Source organism: Chiloscyllium punctatum, chromosome 17, assembly GCF_047496795.1.
Source record: "Chiloscyllium punctatum isolate Juve2018m chromosome 17, sChiPun1.3, whole genome shotgun sequence".
Classification (NCBI taxonomy): Eukaryota; Metazoa; Chordata; class Chondrichthyes; order Orectolobiformes; family Hemiscylliidae; genus Chiloscyllium; species Chiloscyllium punctatum.
In genome coordinates, this window is record NC_092755.1 from 93,079,771 (window position 1) to 93,099,338 (window position 19,568).

General features: G+C 40.2%; 1 protein-coding gene across 1 annotated transcript in view; it reads left to right on the forward strand.

Annotated features, from left to right (window-relative positions):
- Positions 1-19,568, forward strand: part of ptpn11a (protein tyrosine phosphatase non-receptor type 11a) — a 58,378-nt gene that overhangs the window by 34,784 nt on the left and 4,026 nt on the right. Inside the window, exons 10-15 of the mRNA XM_072587940.1 lie at positions 3,611-3,742; positions 3,860-4,014; positions 9,127-9,194; positions 9,576-9,727; positions 11,420-11,535; positions 14,841-14,942. Of these exons, the coding sequence (XP_072444041.1) occupies positions 3,611-3,742; positions 3,860-4,014; positions 9,127-9,194; positions 9,576-9,727; positions 11,420-11,535; positions 14,841-14,910 (693 nt within the window). The 3' untranslated portion in view covers positions 14,911-14,942. The remainder of the gene's footprint in view (positions 1-3,610; positions 3,743-3,859; positions 4,015-9,126; positions 9,195-9,575; positions 9,728-11,419; positions 11,536-14,840; positions 14,943-19,568) is intronic.

Below are 19,568 nucleotides of genomic sequence, written 5' to 3' on the forward strand. Positions count from 1 at the left end.
CTCCACCCTTGAGCCCCGGCCCACCAATTGTCACCAGGACAGAACCCCACTGGTCCTCACCTACCACCGCACCAACCTCCATATACCATCCATCGTTATTTCCGCCACCTCCAAATGGACCCCACCACCAGGGATATATTTCCCTCCCCTCCCCCATCAGCATTCCTAAAAGACCACTCCCTCCGTGATTCCCTTGTCAGGTCCACACTCCCCACCAACCCAACCTCCACTCCCGGCACCTTCCCCTGCAACCGCAAGAAATGCGCCCACACCTCCCGCCTTACTTCCCTCCAAGGCCCCAAGGAATCCTTCCATATCTGCCACATATTCACCTGCACCTCCACACACATTAACTGCATCCACTGCACCCGATGTGGCCTCCTCTATATTGGGGAGACAGGCCGCCTACTTGCGGAATGTTTCAGAGAACACCTCTGGGTCACCCGGACCAACCAACCCCACCACCCCGTAGCTCAACACTTCAACTCCCCCTCCCACTCCTCCAAGGTCGTGTAGGTCCTTGGACTCATCCATCGCCAGACCATAGCAACATGACGGTTGGAGGAAGAGCGCCTCATCTTCTGCCTAGGAACCCTCCAACCACAAGGGATGAACTCAGATTTTTCCAGTTTCCTCATTCTCTTTCCCCCCCCACCTTGTCTCCGTCCCAACACTCGAACTCAGCACTACCTTCCTAACCTGCAATCTTCTTCCTGAGCTCTCTGCCCCCACCCCCACTCCGGCCTATCGCCCTCACTTTAACCTCCTTCCACCTATTGCATTTCCAACGCCCCTCCCCCAAGTCCCTCCTCCGTACCTTTTATCTTAGCCCGCTTGGCACACTCTCCTCATTCCTGAAGAAGGGCTCATGTCCGAAACATCGATTCTCCTGCTCTTTGGATGCTGCCTGACCTACTGCGCTTTTCCAGCAATGCATTTTCAGCCCTATATATGCTATCCCTATAAATTAACCCTATATATACTATCCCTATATATTTACCCTATATATGCTATCTCTAAAGTTGTTCTTTTAGAGGGTTTGTAATCTCCAAGCATCTATCAATAACTTGTAATATCTTCCTGCCAGTAAGGAGATACCTTTGTCATGTGAGTGTGATGGTGGTGAATTGACAGTAGAGCTAACAGAAAAATCAATTGTAAACTTTTTCTCTTGAGATTTATGAGTGGCATGGTGGCTCAGTGGTTAGCACTGCTGCCTCACAGCACCAGGGCACCAGGGTCCCAGATTCGATTCCAGCCACTGGCAACTGTCTGTGTGGAGTTTGCACATTCTCCCCGTGTCTGCGTGGGTTTCCTCTGGTGCTCCGGTTTCTTCCTACCTTCCAAAGATGTGCAGGTCAGGTGAATTGGCCATGCTAAATTGCCCCATAGTGTTAGGTACATTAGTCAGAGGGAAATGGGTCTGGGTGGGTTACTCTTCGGAGGGTCACTGTGGACTTGTTGGGCCGAAGAGCCTGTTTCCATACTGTAGGGAATCTAATCAAATCTAACTTATTGCCTGGCTCATGGTTATTTTTTAATATCACTGGACACAGAATTAAGTATCTTTGATACTTAGGATTCTAATTGACATAAAGCTGAAATACTTGCTAATATTACCCAAGTTTTTTTTTGCTAATATATATTCAGGAGTGCTTCCTGAGCAGCTGTATGCTTGATGGTGGACCAGGGAGAACCAGAAAATGGAAGACAAGATCATAGTTTGGTTAATGCAAAACTCATTGAATTCAGCTGTAGAATCTCTTTAGTTCATAACTTTTGCATCACATTATGCTACTGACTCAAATGTAGCTTTTTCTCAAAATATGTTTGTGGGTCCTTGCTTAGTGTTATCACTTGATTTTGGAGCAGAGTAAAGAATTGTACCTTGTACATGACATTGCATTTCATTGGCTTAGCTATACCTTTTTGCTATGTTTCAAGAGCTGGTGTTGAGGTAGTGGTAACATCAGTTGACTAATAATGCAGAATCCGAAGCTAATAGTTATTCAATATGGAAGAGACCTTCAGCTCATCAAGTCTGCAGCAACAAAAGTATTTTGGGACTTGGATTCAGAACTCTCAATGGCAGATAGTAAAATTTGAATTCAATAAAGTCTGGATTTAAAAATAAGCTGGTCTAATGTAACCATTGTTGTAAAAACCTGTTTGGTTCCCTAATGTCCTTGAATGCAATTAGTTCAAGGGCAGTTGGCAACGCACAATAAATGTCAGCCTTGTTAGCAATGCCCATGTCCTTGTAAGAATAAAGAATTCAGCCACTTGCAACTGCAAGGGAACAAGGTGCTAATGGACAAATAGGAAGGAAAATTGCCAATTATGTCAGAAACTCTTAACAGTAGTAAAAAGAACAACTAGTAAGAAAGGCAGCAGTAAATTAAGCAGAAAGGTCCTATAAAGCCCCAATGTCCCTGTCACACGAAAAATCACAACTTTCCTAAATGCATATGTATCGATGTGTGTACTGACTATAAAACCTAGGATGCAGTTAAGGCTGCTACTTTTTCTGTCGACCACTGTTGTCTTTCTACTCCGACCTCTTGTAACAGTGTCTGTTCTGCAACTCCTGTCTCTTTATTTAATGTTATTCTCTACGTCTTAATCCCCTACCTCTGTCCCAAAGTCCAAATCCACTTCTTGGCTGCCATTCATTGCTTCTTGGCTCTTTTCCTGCCAAGCTCCAATCTCTGGCTCAGCATAAGGCATTGTTAATTTCATATCTCCCCACCACTTGGAGACTGAGGGCAATTGATTTTAAAGAAAAACTGGCTGGTTTGAGAATGTGGTATATGTCCATGTGCTGGTGAGCATCTTAAACTAAAAAGGCTAATATTTCACATAGCTCACCAAATTGGGCTGTTCTCAAAACCTAATCTATCAGGTGTTCATTAATTGTGTAAGAAATCTCAACTAAATGGAAAAAAAAGTTACCTTTTATTGAAGTTTAGTTTTGGATTGCACTGACACAAGCATGAGAAACCATGAGCAACTTGTATACTTGATCATTTTCTAAGCTTTGTGAATTGAAGAGACTGGAAATGTAGGCAATATTTGCTTCACTGACCTTTTTGTTTTATCATGCCTCAGTGAGCACCTTGATGTTTTTCTAACTGTAATGTGTTGAAGTGCATGTTGTTTCCGCTGGAGCAGTGAAAGCAAAGGGGTGATTTAAGAGGTTTATCAAACTAGTTTGGACAGTGAAAAGGAAAAGACAATGTTCTCTAAAATCTCTGATGAAGCACTGTCAGCTTAAATGTTTCCCTCTGAGTCGGAAGAGAAATTGAGAGAAATATCTTTATGCGGATGGTTGTTGGAGCATGGAAATTATTGCACCAGGGACTGATTGCTGAAAGAAAAATGCTTTTAAGGGAAAATAGATAAATATTCAAAGCATAAAGTAAAAACTATGGTTATAAAATGTGTACCTATGTGCACGCAGCGGACATAAAAATAGGCTAAGCTCTGAACTGTGAATCTAACTTGAGAAAAATTGGGGCTGATTGTTCTGCCACTCTCTTCTTAGTGTCATTTGCAGAGTTTGTATGTCCAAATGCTTGAAGTAAACTTTACCCAAATACATCTATTTCAGAGCAAATGTGTGAAATACTGGCCAGATGAAATGTCCTTGAAGGAATATGGTGGTATGCGTGTCAGGAATGTACGAGAGTGTCCGGCACATGATTATATCTTGAGGGAGCTCAAACTCTCTAAAGTAGGACAGGTAAGAGTAGTAAAAGTAGGGAAGTGCAGGTGTGTTTCCTGCTCCAAGATCGATTCATTTCAAAATATTGGAAACATCATTTCCCAGTTTATAATATGAATCTAAATCTGTCTTTAGGGATGCACTGAAAGGACTGTGTGGCAATATCATTTCAAAACGTGGCCAGATCATGGTGTTCCCAGTGATCCAGGTGGTGTTCTGGATTTTCTGGAAGAAGTAAATATGAAACAGGAGAACATCCCAGAAACTGGGCCAATTGTTGTTCATTGCAGGTAAGAGAACAGATTGAGTTTGGAATAGTGGAATTAACTCCTGTAATGCATGAATATTGATCCTTTTGACAGGAGTCCTGTCTGAAACTACACAGATAATTTAATACTGCTACTTTGCAATGCTTTGATGATTATCTGTGGGTTAGTCCATTCTTTTCATGTTTGATTGGGATGCAACTGTGCTTTTTTGCTGAATATAAGACGTTTAATATAGAGTAAGAAAGTTGCAGTTCCGTTAGTATTGTGTGTGAATCTCCAGTCCCCTCTTTGTCACTAAATTGGCAGTGTTTATTATAGAAAGCACATCAGAATTAATGATTTGGGACGCTGTGTGCCTTGCCTCGTACCATTCGACTTGAGATGAAATGTTTGGCTCATAGGTTGATGGACTGAAGGAAGCTTTACTCTCTTTGGTCTGAAGGCCACAACACGTATATGTGTAAGTAGGCCATTCAGACCACCTAGTCTACTCTGCCTTCAGTGAGATCATGGCTGATCTGATGATACTCGACTCAATGTTCCTGCCTTATCCCCATAACCCTTAATTCTCTTAAATATTAACAATCTGTTTATCTCAGCCTTGAATATACTTAATGGCGTGCTTCTATGGTAAAAAGTTCCACATATTCTCTACCCGCCCCAAACGAAAAATCGTTCTCATGTCTGTTTTTAAATGGGCAATGTTTTGCTCTAAGGTAATGTCCTCTAGGTCTGGGCATTCCCACAAGAGGACAACTTTTCTGCATCTTTCTTGTCATGCCCCCTAAGACCTCGTGTGAATCTTGTATGCTTCATTCAGGTTTTCTCTCATTCTTCTAAGCTCCAATTAGTAGAAGCTCAATGTATTCACCCTCTCTGCATAAGAATATTCCTTTGTATCTGAACTCAATCAGGTCAACCTTTTCTGAAGTGACTGCTTTCAATGCAGTATATCTTCCCTTTTAATTGATTAGACCAAACTGTTCATGTGTTCTGGGTGTGGTGTGACTAATGTTGTATAGTTTTAGCAAGACCTCCTCCCTGTTTTATACTCTTTAAAGAAAAGCTATTTTGCCTTCCTTATTACCTCCTGAAATTTGTGATTCATGTACAGGGAGTCCAAATCCCCCTCTATTGTAATCTTACAGTATTTAAATAATATTCCACTCCTCTATTTTGTACTGTCAAAGTGTATGACCTCGATCCCCATATTATTACCCATCTAAGTTCTTGCCCACTCACCTAACCTTTCTATATCCATCTGTATGCTGTTTGTGTCATACACATCACTTGCTTTCCAAACTATTTTTGTCATCCACAAACTTGGCAATAGTATATTCATTTTCATCATCCAAGTCATCAATTAGCCTTGTAAATAATTGAGTCTAATCCCTTTGGCAGTATACTAGTTACACGTTGCCATCCTGAAAATTTAAGAATTTGAAACCGGAAAGATAAAAAGTATTCATAGTCATGCAGCAAGGAAACCAACCCTTCGGTCCAACTTGTTCGTGCAGACCAGGTATCCCAAACTTAACTCATCCCATTTTCCCAGGTTTGACCCATATTCCTCTAAACTTTTCCTATTCCATGTATGTGTCCAAATGTCTTCTAAGTGCTGTGATTGTACCTGCCTCTACCACTTCCTCTGGTGGCTCATTTCATACACAGTCCACCCTCTCTGTAGATGAAGTTGCTCCTCAGGTTGTCAGCCTCTTCCTGTCTTGAGAGGTCCAGCCATTATACTTTGTGCATTTCTCCTTACTGAAGCTACTTAGTTGTGTTTAGATTTTATACTCTGACCTCAAAGCCCTATCTTGTGTTAACTGCTCATCAAATACAATCTCAAGGCTACACGTTGATTCCAGTATATCGAGTGGGTTGTTATTCACATGGGAGCATTAACACTGAAGCCACAATATTTCACTTTTTCATCAGAAGAGTCAAAAGCTGTCCTGATGCAAGAGCATGCCTCTTGAAAGCTGAAATCCTTACTGAGTTGTTATTTTGTGATTTTTGATGTCTCTCAAGCTTGCTCTCCTTGACTCCCCCTCCCCCACCCCACCAAAAAAACTTCAACGCTGTCATTATCCAATGTTATTGAAACCATATTAAACACTCTTCCTGCTACTCCAGCTCATTCAGATTAAATCAAATTAAATCCTTCCATTTGAGTTGAAAGATTACTCTGGTTTGCAGTAAAACTGAATGAACAATGGTCCGATACAGTGACAAAATAGATGTTGAAGCTTACATTCTACTATTATACAATGCAATACAAGTTTAGTTGATTTTTTTTCAGATACAGTTCCTGCTCTATTGTCTAATTATCTACAGGTCTTGGTCTTTTTAAAAAAAACATCATCTCAAATGAATACCTACAAATGTTAAAAGATTTTCAGTGAAAATAAACTTCAACTTTTTTTGTGTTACTATTTTAGTTCCTTGATTAGACTTTTGCTACAGATCTTGCTGCCAAGTACTCATTATTTAAGTGTAATGGTGTTGGACTATTTAGGGGAGAAACAGAAGGGAGACCTGGGAGCATTAGTAAACCAAGACTTGGCAAGTTCAATTGTTACCCATCAGCAATTAACAAAACAAACAATACTGAGCTGTATTGCCAGATCAGGGTTTAAAGCTGATGCTGTCATGTTGAGACTGTATAACATGTCTAAGCCTTACATTTTCCTTACACTTTACTGCCTGAAGTTGAAGTAAATATTCAATCCCTGGAAGTAATGCAGTAAAGAGCCACAAGACTATGTTCTGTTGGTGCCAATTGTAATTAGAAAAGGTTAAACAAAACTAACCTAATGAGTTTAATGAAGTGTCCAGGATTAACCAGTTAATCCTGGACACAATCTTAAATTGATGTACAACTGCAAGACGAAGGGACCAATGTGAAATTTAAGATAAGTTCAGAATTGATAATAGCCATTCTCCACTCTGATTACTTGGCATACTATTCTCAGAAGAATAGTTTGATTATAAACTCTGGAACAGTTCTAGAAACAAGATACTGAGGGTGAAGATGGTAAGTTTCCATAGAAGGCTCAGCTGAATGACTTCCCTGTTTTACGCTTGCATTATTAGACAAAGGAAAATTTACCGTAACACTTTGTTAGGTCATTTAGTTTGTTTCACATGCAGGTGCTTTTTTTGACTTCTGTCAAGAAAATAAAAACTTTCATATTCCTCACTGTTCTCCTGTTTAAGTCATTTCAAAGCATCTTTCATTTATCGACCTCCGTGTACATTTATGAAATTGGCTGCAGCAATTTTTCGCCTTGCTTGTGGTCCTCGAGAGCAGCGAGTGCACTAATTTGGCTGAGCTGCTAAAGTACAGACCACAGTTATGGTTTATCACCTCATGGACAAATGTTACATTGCATTCCAATCTTCAGCCAATCCAATCACTTCACATATCAAAAGTGCAAGGTCATACTTGATGCAGAAAAGGCTGTGGCCCCTAAAAGACTTCCTGTCAGCTGGGCTGACAACTTGGCTCCACAGCTAGCTTCATCTTTAGTCCTTTGATTCCAGTACACCTCTGACTCTGACATCTACAATACAATGTAGGAAATTGCGCAAGTAGGTCCTGTATGCCAAAATCAAAAACTGGCCAAATCCAGTTTGGTCAAGTCCTTTTTTTCTTCAGCCTACACTCTGTGATGGCACTGTTGACAGCACCTTCTATCAAGTGTGACACTTATCCATAAATAGTTCCAATTTTTGGGTTCTCCCAGGATCACTTGGTTCCAGACCTTGTTATGGACTTAGTGCAAACATAAGCAAAAGACTGAATGATCAGGTATATCATTGGGTATCTGTGGGGAAGCTGTCCACCAACTAGAGGGACATTTAGCACAAAGGAATATAATGTAGTTGTTGAAGGCCAACTGTCTCGATCCCAGGTTTTGGCTGTAATGACTTTGTCAAGTTCCTGTTATAAAAAGTAGCTTGTAGCTATTTTAGAATCGTCTACAATTAATTGGCTTGAAGCTTCAGTCCCAGTGTGAAGCAGGTGGCTGCTTTATGGCACAAAACACTCCAATTGCTGCTCCACAGCTGCCTAATTTACAAAACTTTAAAAATCCTGTAGTGTGGTTTCTAAAGGTCCTTTGTCACCTGCCAGTTCATTAGTTTTAAAATAATACATCAGTATTCTCTAAAGAGTCCACATCTTGGCCTTTTTATTTTGAACTTGATTGAGACAGCAGCAGAGCAAAATGTATGTCCACAGTCATCTCATATTCCCAGATTCCCCTAAGCTAAATATGCTTGCTTATAGTAGCCAGCTTAGAAATTCTCACGGGTAGAGAGTTGGGGCAGGTTAACCTTACCTCTGTCTTGGATATTGATGTGGATTTTTTTCCACAAATATTTGGGGTTTTTAAGCATGCAAAATCACTTTCTGCTGCAAATTTTCTTGAAAACTCCTTCGGCTGTCTTGACCTAAATATAGGAAACCTACTAATCATCAAAGTAGTGTTTTTTTTAAATGTGGTTTTGGCTGAAGAAATCAAAGAATAATTTTTCTGGAATAATTCGGGAAAGAGGACAGGTGATTAAGTATACTTTTTAAAACCGTTTTCCTTGTAATTTCTTTCCTGTCCTGAAGATGTAACTTTGAGTACTGAGGCCATTGGCAAATTATATCTCAAGAGAGCAGCCTTATTTAAATTATACCAGCAGATTATATAAACAAATAGACGTTTGTTTCTGAGATCAGTTCTGCTTGCCTTTCCATAATCTTTCCAACAGAGTTAACAATGGGTACCCACACTCTTTATTTTCTCTCTTGACCACTCCTCTATTCACTCCACCCTTTTCTGCTCACTCACTGTTAGCCCTCCTAAACTGTGAATATCCCTCTTTGCTCATTAATCATAAAAAAAAGCTGGCAATGGGAAGTAAGGGTTCTTATTTTATGTATTCATTGTAAGCATCAAGCTCTGAAGTCACAGTGATGCTTTTCCTGTTTGAGCAGTAATCTATAGCCTTGATGCCAGTTAAATGTACCCTGTGTTTAATTGCAAGTTTTCATCTCTGAAATCCAGTTGGTTGAAGTTTTAACTTTTTCTGAACTAATCCTTTGGCTGTATCTTAAAAATGATTGTTTTCCAACAGTGCGGGGATTGGGCGTACAGGGACCTTTATTGTGATTGACATTCTAATTGACATAATCAGAGAGAAAGGTGAGTACAAGCCTCAATTGACTGTACATTTTCACAGATTATTTTCTACTGGTGTAGAAATTTTGTAGTTTTGAATTGTGATAAATAAAATTTAAATATAAAATTAAATAGCTCCTTTCGTGCAGTGTGCATCATGAATGCAAAAGCGAAGTTGGGGGGGGTGTGGCTGACTTTTTTTGAACACATCACTTTCTTTAAACACCTTTCGGTGTATAAGTATTTGGAACAGCTTTTGAGGTATCTCTTTAAGTATGGTCGTGTATGAATTGTTTTGTGAATATTATACAGTCTGTATTATGCTTTGTAAATGTGATATTTGAGTGGTTTGATACATAAATCCTTCAGTGGGGACAATGTGTAATATGGGTTTCTGCACTATAGGTGTGGACTGTGATATTGATGTTCCAAAGAGTATCCAGATGGTACGGTCTCAGCGTTCTGGGATGGTTCAAACTGAGGCCCAATACAGGTTCATTTACATGGCTGTTCAGCACTATATCGAAACCCTGCAGCGTCGCATCGAGGAGGAGCAGGTATGTCTCCAGTGAACCAAATAGTAACACTATGTTTAATATGTTCTGTTCTATAAATGATACTCTTAATGCTGTTAACAGATTCATTATAATAACAAATTGGGTAGAACCATTCAATTGAGTTCCACCAATGAGCGAGAACCATTCTATCCAACATGTGTTTGGGAAAAGAGATTGGGTGAATAAGGTGCTTTGATAGTCTTTTGTTACGTGTGAAAACCTGAATACATTTCATATGTCCATTGGAAAATCCTGATTAAGAACAAAAGAGAAACCCTTGCTGCCATTCCTCAATGGTGTTAAAGATTTATAAATTTGCACTGAATAGGGAAAAAGTCTCTGACAACTCACCACAAATGGTGTTATTCAAACCAAAAGCAGTACGATACAGATCTTAGCGGATCTTTGCTATGATGGCTGAAAGTATAATATGGTTTATTTCAGTTCACTATTATGGGAAAATTCACCCAGGGTTTCTGCTGCTGGTTATTCTCTAATGGTTCCTGCTGAGAAATGTGCTAATAGGGATGCGTACTAATATGTATATGTGGGTGTGTGGTCATTTATGCATATTCATGAAAGGTTCAGGCTGGTTTCACTGGTTACATTTACAATTGATGGGGTAGATTCATGGGATATGTTTCCTCTAACTGATCTGATTGTAATCTCAAATCTGTTTTTCACCCTTTCACACCCTTGCATAACAAGAATCTGTTTCTGTGCCTAAAAAGTTTTCTCTGCCTTAATGTTCAAGTTCTCTGCTTCTACCTTTTCAAGAAGAGAGTTTTAAAGACATGTGAATCTGAGAAAACAAATCACCTAATCGATTTTAAATGTGCATTCCTTGATTTTTAAACAGTGACCCCTAGTTCTAGATTCTCCCATAACCAGAAACCACCTCTGCACATATACTCTGTCAGGACCACCCAGGATCTTGTATGATTTAATCATCACCACTTGCTATTCTGAACTTAAGTGAATGCAAGCCAAGCCTAACCAACATCTTTCTCGTAAAGAAAATCTTGTCATTCCAGATTTTGATCGCGTAAATCTTCTCTGTGCTGCTTCCAAATTATTTCCTTTTGATAGATATGGTGATTGATACTGTACACAATACTCCAGATACAGTCACATCAATGCCCTCTATAACTCCCTCTTTGGTATTCAATTCCTCATGATTTCTAATGACTTGCTGTGACTGCCTAATAACCTTGTTTGAGTCATGCACAAAGACACCTAAATCCTTCTGCACCTTAAAGCTCTGAAAACTCTCACTATTTAGGTGTATTGTCTTTAATTCTTCCTGCCAAAGTAGGTAATTTTACATTTTTTTCTTCTCACATCTTCCCCACTCACTCAGCTTATCTGTCTTTTTGCAGCCTCCTTCTTTACAACTTAATGTGGTGTCAGATTGTAGATAGGCCATTTGTTTTTGAATTGTAGGATGGTCTGAGTAGCATACTCCTGGTCCTGAGGCCAGTGTAGTGAGTGTATGTGAGATGCTTTACTCCATAATTATGCATTAAGGAGCATGTGGAGTATAGTGTTGGCTTTGTGAGTAAGGAAGGAAGAGACTTCTTTTGATTTGAGAAGTAAGATCAGAAAAATGATATTTTTCCTCAAATAACTCCATATTTGAATAAATTATTGTGCCAAGCATGAGCATTCTAACAAGATCCCCAACTGTTCCAGAAAAGCAAGATTAAAGGCCGTGAATACACAAACATCAAATATTCCTTATCAGACCTAACGTGTGGAGGAGACCAGAGCCCTTTCCCACCCTGCACACCTAATCCAGCATGCACAGAGTAAGTACATTTCACCATAATTTAACAATGTTTCCGGTTTTACAGTAATAGTGTAATTTATGTACATCTTAATGTTTTTCTCTGTTATAGGAGGTTTACTAGTGGTTAAATTTGGGTGGTTTATTTTTATAGTGCTGACTGCAGGAATAGGGAAAATGAATTTGAGGTGGCCTCAAGTTTATATCATCGTAGGCGGTCACAAAATCATCATAAAGATTAGAGAAGGGGAGTCAATGGCAATCTGGTAGTGTAACTGTGTTAGCAACCCAGGACTCCAGACCAAGTTTCTGTTGATTTATCATTAGTGAACCAGGTGGGTTTTTTAATGTCCTTTTGGTGAAGGAAATCTGTTATCCTTGCCTAGTCTGGCCTACCTGTGAGTCCAAGCCACAGCAATATGGTTGACTTATATCTGCTTTCAGGACAATTAGGAATAGGCAATATCCAGCGATGCCCGCTAATTAAAGGAAAAAAGGTAATGCTGTGTGATGCATTATAAGGTGCCTGGGTCTGAGTTAAAGGACGCTGTACTTTGTGCCTTTTGAGTTTGTATTTTAACCCTACCGCTGCCATCCTGCCCCCAGAATCCCGACCCCACACTTAGTACTTAAGTTACTCAGCAACTGTCAATGTGGCTGGACATTGAAATCTCAGAATGTAACAACTGGCTGCTGTGAAAAAGGGGGCAACGTAGAAAGGAACAGAGTGCAATCTTCATCTGCTTTCCAGACCTGTATGCTGTATCAATGACATTTGGGGCTAGAAATAAGAAATGCTTTAAGTGACAGACAATTGAAACATTCACCTGTTAATGATATGGGTGTGGTAAATATGATGTTGAATATTAGAATATGTAAAAGGCAAGAAGTGTAATGGAAAGTGAACCATTTTGATTGGAGTGATCTTTCCTGCAGTATTTGGGAGAGACAAAAGCCAAAACTCTTAGAAGTGAATTTGTAATTCATCAAACTAGCTGTATGCTGAATTAAATTGATGGATTGAAACTAGATACCAATTATGTTGCTACCCGTAAAGAACTACAGCATTTAGTTTGTTCATCTGTTTAACTAAATCTATTGGTGCTTAAGGTGGTTAAATCTATAAACAGTAACTAATTTGTTAAAATAATAGCAGCTGAGGTTTAAAAACCTTTTTGTAAACATTTGTTAGTGGGAGGTTCTTCTATGTTTTCAATTTTTAGATAACACTTCAAAAATGTCTTTATTTTTCTTGGTCTTTTTTTTTCTTTCTGTCTCAACGCAATCTTGCTTTCTTTCTCTCTTTTCCTCCTTGTGCCTAGTTTGTTGAATTCACTCTTTTTAATTCCGTTTCCTTTAAACCCTCCCTGTTTTCATTTCCCAGTTGTTAATTCTCATTGTTGATTGGGATCTCAGACATCCTATTTTCTTTGCATTGTTAACAGCTCACATCACCTTGTGAGCAAAATAATTTGGTTCTGAATTTGCAGGGCTAAATGGCAGAATCTGCAAGATGCCGTATTGCGATAAGTTCTGACCCTTTATATCCTTGGTTTTTTGTTAGAATTGGTATTGATTTTTGGTTGAAGTTTTTTTCGTTCAAAGGTAGCAATTTGTGGACCTGGTGCTGGAGATGTGTAATGATGCTGCAGTACATGTGATGTATGGAAATGCTTAAATATCGCGAGTACTGTATGATTTGGGATGATGCAGTTTTTATTCGATTACTTTAGCTCTCCTGCCTGCACTTGGTTTTAAATGCCTACTTTAGGTTGACTTTCTGTAGCATGTGGATGGAGGGCGATTATTTATATTCAGTTTTAAGCATGCAAATGGTCTTAACTCCACAGGGATTGCAACTAATTCCGTTGCCATAATGAAAGATTCCTATCAGAGAAGAGTAGCGCACTCCTGGTTATTATTTTGAGTTGGGGTAAAGTCAGTGTGAAGTAGTAAATTGAGCTGCAGAATGCATGCTCTGGATTAATCTCTCAACTATCAATTTAGGGACAGATTTAGGGTGTAGGTTTGCTCGCTGAGCTGTAGGTTTGATATCCAGACGTTTCATTACCTGGCTACGTAACATCATCAGTGGCGACTTCCAAGTGAAGTGAAGTTGTTGTCTCCTGCTTTCTATTTATATATTTGTCCTGGATGGGGTTCCTAGGGGTTGTGGTGATGTCATTTCCTGTTCATTTTTCTGAGGGGTTGATAGATGGTATCTAGATCTATGTGTTTGTTTATGGCGTTGTGGTTGGAGTGCCAGGCCTCTAGGAATTCTCTGGCATGTCTTTGCTTAGCCTGTCCCAGGATGGATATGTTGTCCCAGTCGAAATGGTGTTTTTTTTCATCCGTGTGTAGGGCTACGAGGGAGAGAGGGTCGTGTCTTAGGGACAGATGTTGGGTGTGAAACTGGAATACATTTTTTTTCATTAAAATATTTGGTATGATTTGATTTTGTTAATATACTGTGATTTTCTTTTTTGACTCTGACTTATTGAAAATGATATCTGGTTGTGATTTCTTCCTAGCAATATGCTACATTAAAGAGAACAGTTACCTGATCTCAAACTGAAACATTGGTAAAATATGAATTAAGGTTGTTGTTTTCAACACTATACATACTATCACTGGCATAAAGTCAGTATTATTCACTGACACAGTGTTACAAGATGACTTTGCAGTGTTAGTAAGCATGATGACGTTGCATTTCTGACCACGGGACTACAGAATTATAACACTTCTCACCTGTGGTCACAAATGCATTAATGGATTACCTTGCAATCTGGTAGTGAGTTAGCTTTCCAGTTGTAACCACGTGAAGTTGAAAGAGGAATTCCCAAATGAATGGTGCAATGGAAGAAACGGTCAAAAGTTAGTTAGGCATGTGACATTTTTCAGTTTGCAACCTCTCTCACATACATGAGCACAAGGTTCATGTCGAGGGATATTGCAGTGGAGTTTTTCTCTGGGATATGAGAAGCACTTTGTTTTTTGAGCATCTACAAGGTTTTCAGAAAATAGGATACTGTATATAGTGCACGTATCAGCTGTAAGTGCTACAAATGTCCTGCCTATCCAAACAGAATTGGAGTTGAGAGAAATAATTATTTCAGTTTTGGTATATGGCGAATAACAATTGGGGCACCATAAATCCCCTTTAAGGTGATAGGTCAGATATTTGTGTTGTAGCTATGGCAGGGTATTGAGCAGCAAAAAGCAGAAACTTCTTATAATAGTGTTATAAGAAGTATAATAGTGGTATAATAGTGTTATGTGTATATGCCACGGTGAACACATTTTACTGAACAGTATCTTTTGATGCAGGATGAAAGATGAGGGTGGCCGGATCTATGAAAATGTTGGCTTGATGCAGCAGCAAAAGGGCCATAGATGAGATAATACCAGCGTTTGGAACAGAATAGAAAGGTAACATTTGCACTTTTACCTCCCCTGTCAAACAAGATTTGAAAAACAAGCCACCATACACTTGTTCCGGTTATAGATGAAGCATACAATGGTCATATGGAATGTTCAACTTTTGCAATATGATAAAAAAAATTATCTGTCAACTTTTGCAATGAGATAAAAGGTTATCTAATTTCAGAAGGTTCTGCTTCTTTATTAAACTGTAAATCCTTGGGCAGATTGAGTCACTCTTCACTCATGATGTTGAGGGGGGATAGTCCCAATCCTCTGCTTTTTTAATGTCCATATGAGAATTTTCTCCAAGGTGTGTCTGGAAACTGATATAGAACAGGAACTTTGTTTTCTCCCTTCCTGAGCTGGGATCAATTATAAGATCGTACTTGTTGCCTGGATGCAAACAACTTTTGGCTGTTATGATCCTCATAGAGACCAACTTCAAAGAGAATTCAATTCCCATTCAGGAAGAGAAGGTTTAAGATTTTTATTATAACAAACCAAATAGTCATAGAGATGTACAGCATGAAAACAGACCCTTCGGTCCAACCTGTCCATGCCGACCAGAAGTCCCAACCCAATCTAGTCCTACCTGCCAGCACCCAGCCCATATCCCTCCAAACCCTTCCTGTTCATATACCCATCCAAATGTCTCTTAAATGTTGCAAGTGTACCAGCCACCACCACTTCCTCTGGCAGCTCATTCCATACACTCGCCACCCTCTGCGTGAAAAAGTTGTCCCTTAGGTTTCTTTTATATCTTTCCCCTCTCACCCTAAACCTATGCCCTCTAGTTCTGGACTCCCTGACCCCAGGGAAAAGATTTTGCCTATTTATCCGATCCATGCCCCTCATAATTTTGTGAACCTCTATAAGGTCACCCCTCTGCCTCTGACGCTCCAGGGAAAACAGCCCCAGCCTGTTCAGCCTCTCCCTATAGCTTAAATCTTCCAACCCTGGCAACATCCTTGTAAGTCTTTTCTGAACCCTTTCTAGTTTCACAACATCTTTCTAATAGGAAGGAGACCAGAATTGCAAGCAATATTCCAACAGTGGTCTAACCAATATCCTGTACAGCCGCAACATGACCTCCCAACTCCTGTACTCAGTACTCTGACCGATGAAGGAAGGCATACCAAACGCCGCCTTCACTATCCTATCTACCTGCGACTCCACTTTCAAGGAGCTATGAACCTGCACTTCAAGGTCTCTTTGTTCAGTAACAGTCCCTAGGTCCTTACCATTAAGTATATAAGGCCTACTAAGATTTGCTTTTCCAAAATGCAGCACCTCACATTTATCTGAATTAAACTCCATCTGCCACTTCTCAGCGCATTGACCCATCTGGTCCAGATCCTGTTGTAAACTGAGGTAACCCTCTTTGCTGTCCACTACACCTTTGGTGTCATCTGCAAACTTACTAACTGTACCTCTTATGCTCACATCCAAATCATTTATGTAAATGACAAAAAGTAGAGGACCCAGCACCGATCCTTGTGGCACTCCACTGGTCACAGGCGTCCAGTCTGAAAAACAACCCTCCACCACCATCCTCTGTCTTCTACCTTTGAGCCAGTTCTGTATCCAAATGGCTAATTCTCCCTGTATTCTGTGAGATCCAAGCTTGCTAATCAGTCTCCCATGGGGAACCTTGTCGAACGCCTTCCTGAAGTCCATATAGATCACATCTACCGCTCTACCCTCATCAATCCTCTTTGTTATTCCCTCAAAAACCTCAATTAAGTTTGTGAGACATGATTTCCCACGCATGACACCATGTTGACTATCCCTAATCAGTCCTTCCCTTTCTAAATACAAGGACATCCTGTCCCTCAGGATTCCCTCCAACAACCTGCCCACCACCGACGTCAGGCTCACTGGTATGTCCTTACCACCCTTTTGTCCTTAATGTATTTGTAAAACCCTTTGGATTCTCCTTAATTCTATTTGCCAAAGCTATCTCATGTTCCCTTTTTGCCCTCCTGATTTCCCTCTTAAGTATACTCCTACTTCCTTTATACTCTTCTAAGGATTCACTCGATCTATCCTGTCTATACCTGACATATGCTTCCATCTGTTTCTTAACCAAACCCTCAATTTCTTTAGTCATCCAGCATTCCCTATACCTACCAGCCTTCCCTTTCACCCTGACAGGAATATACTTTCTCTGGATTCTTGTTATCTCATTTCTGTAGGTTTCCTATTTTCCAGCCATCCCTTTACCTGCAAACATCTGCCTTCAATCAGCTTTTGAAAGTTCTTGCCTAATACCGTCAAAATTGGCCTTTCTCCAATTTAGAACTTCAACTTTTAGATCTGGTCTATCCTTTTCCAACACTATTTTAAAACGAATAGAATTATGGTCGCTGGCCCCAAAGTGCTCCCCCACTGACACCTCAGTCACCTGCCCTCCCTTAGTTCCCAAGTGTAGGTCAAATTTTGCACCTTCTCTCGTAGGTACATCCACATACTGAATCAGAAAATTGTCTTGTACGCACTTAAGAAATTTTTCTCCATCTAAAACTTTAACAGTATGGCAGTCCCAGTCGATGTTTGGAATGTTAAAATCCCCTACCATAGCTATCTGTAAGAATAATAGGGTAGTTGAGATCTCCTTACAAGTTTGTTTCTCAATTTCCCTCTGACTATTAGGGGGTCCACAATACAATCCCGATAAGGTGATCATCCCTTTCTTATTTCTCAGTTCCACCCAAATAACTTCCCTGGATGTATTTCCAGGAATATCCTCCCTCAGCGCAGCTGTAATGCTATCCCTTATCAAAAATGCGCCACACCCCCCACCTCCCTGGAACATGAAGCTGCCAGTCCTGTCCATCCCTGAGTCATGTTTCTGTAATTGCTATGATATCCCAGTCCCATGTTCCTAACCATGCCCTGAGTTCATCTGCCTTCCCTGTTAGGCCCCTTGCATTGAAATGAATGCAGTTTAATTTATTAATCCTATCTTTCCCTGCCTGCCCTGACTGTTTGATTCACTTCTGTTCTCAACTGTACCAGTCTCAGATTGATCTCTTTCCTTACTATTTCCCTGGGTCCCATCCTCCCGAGCAGTTCTCTCAAATTTCCCTGCCAGCATATCAGTCCCCTTCCAATTTAGGTGCAAACCGTCCTTCTTGTACAGGTCACTTCTACCCCAAAAGAGATTCCAATGATCCAAAAATGTGAATCCTTCTCCCATACACCAGCTCCTCAGCCATGCATTCATCTGCTCTATCTTCCTATTCCTGCCCTCACTAGCTCGTAGCACTAGGAGTAATCCAGATATTGCTACCCTTGAGGACCTTTTTAAATTTCTGCCTAACTCTCTGTAATCTCCCTTCAGAATCTCAACCTTTTTCCTTCCTATATCGTTGGTTCCAATGTGGACAATGACCTCCTGCTGGCCTCTCTCTCCCGTGAGAACATTCTGCACCTCCTTGATCCTGGCCCCAGGGAAGCAGCACACCATTCTGCTTTTTCTCTGCTGGCCACAGAAACGTCTGTCTGTACTTCGGACTACAGAATCCCCTCATACAATTGATCTCTTGGAAGCTGACGTACCCTTCGTTGCATTAGAGCCAGTCTCAATACCAGAGACTTGGCTTTGTTCACCTGAGAATCCATCACCCCCTCTACATTTTCCCAAACAGCATACCTGTTTGAAATGGGTATATCCACAAAGGCTCCTGCCCTAGGTGCCTATCTCTCTTGCCCTTCCTGGAGTTAACCCATCTGTGTGACTGTATCTGAGACTTCACCCCGCCCCCGCCCCCATCCTATAACTGCCATCCATCACTGCCAAACTGTTGCTGTTGCAAATTCCTCATCACTTCTATCTCTCCAACCAATCCATTCGATCTGATGAGATTCGCATCCAACAGCATTTATGGCAGATATAATCCACAGTAACCCTTAAATTCTCTTTAAACTCCCACATCTGACAAGAAGTACATATCACTGCAGAGGCCATTTTTGCTCCTTCACAATCTACAGACCCAGAAAATAACACCGTCTTATTCCTCTACAAAACACTACACCAGGTTAAATTCATAGCTATGGCTTATATTTTGTTTAATCAAGAGGCTTATCTCCAAAAGCGCATAATCGAGAAAGAACCCACTGTACTCACTATTGCAGCCATTCAATTGGGCACATTTAATGAATATTACCTACTAAGTAGCTAATTAATGATTCAGCATGACAAATATCCCCACACTGAATGCATATACTGTTCAATGTGTTATAATAGATTATAGAATTTATAGAAAACAGTCTACAGCCACTCTGAGGCATGAGTTCAAGATTCACTGCTGCACAGGCAATTTTGATTTGATTGATTAATGAAGTAAAACAGCTGGAGTCAGTAGTAGTAAGCATTCAGCTGCTTATTTCTTTCATGTCCTTTAGGCAAGGCAATCTCTCCTCACCCAGTCTGAAGGTTGAGACAACCCACAGAATATGGCTGACTCTTAACAGCTCTGTGTTGCTTAGCAAGTCCTCAGTTGACTCACCATAACTTTTTTTAAGTGCAATTGGGGATGGGCAGTAAATGTCAGCCTTGTGGATGATTCCTGAATCCCATGGATAGTCAAATAAGTATGATCTTTGTCCTTAATTAACTCATATTTTCTT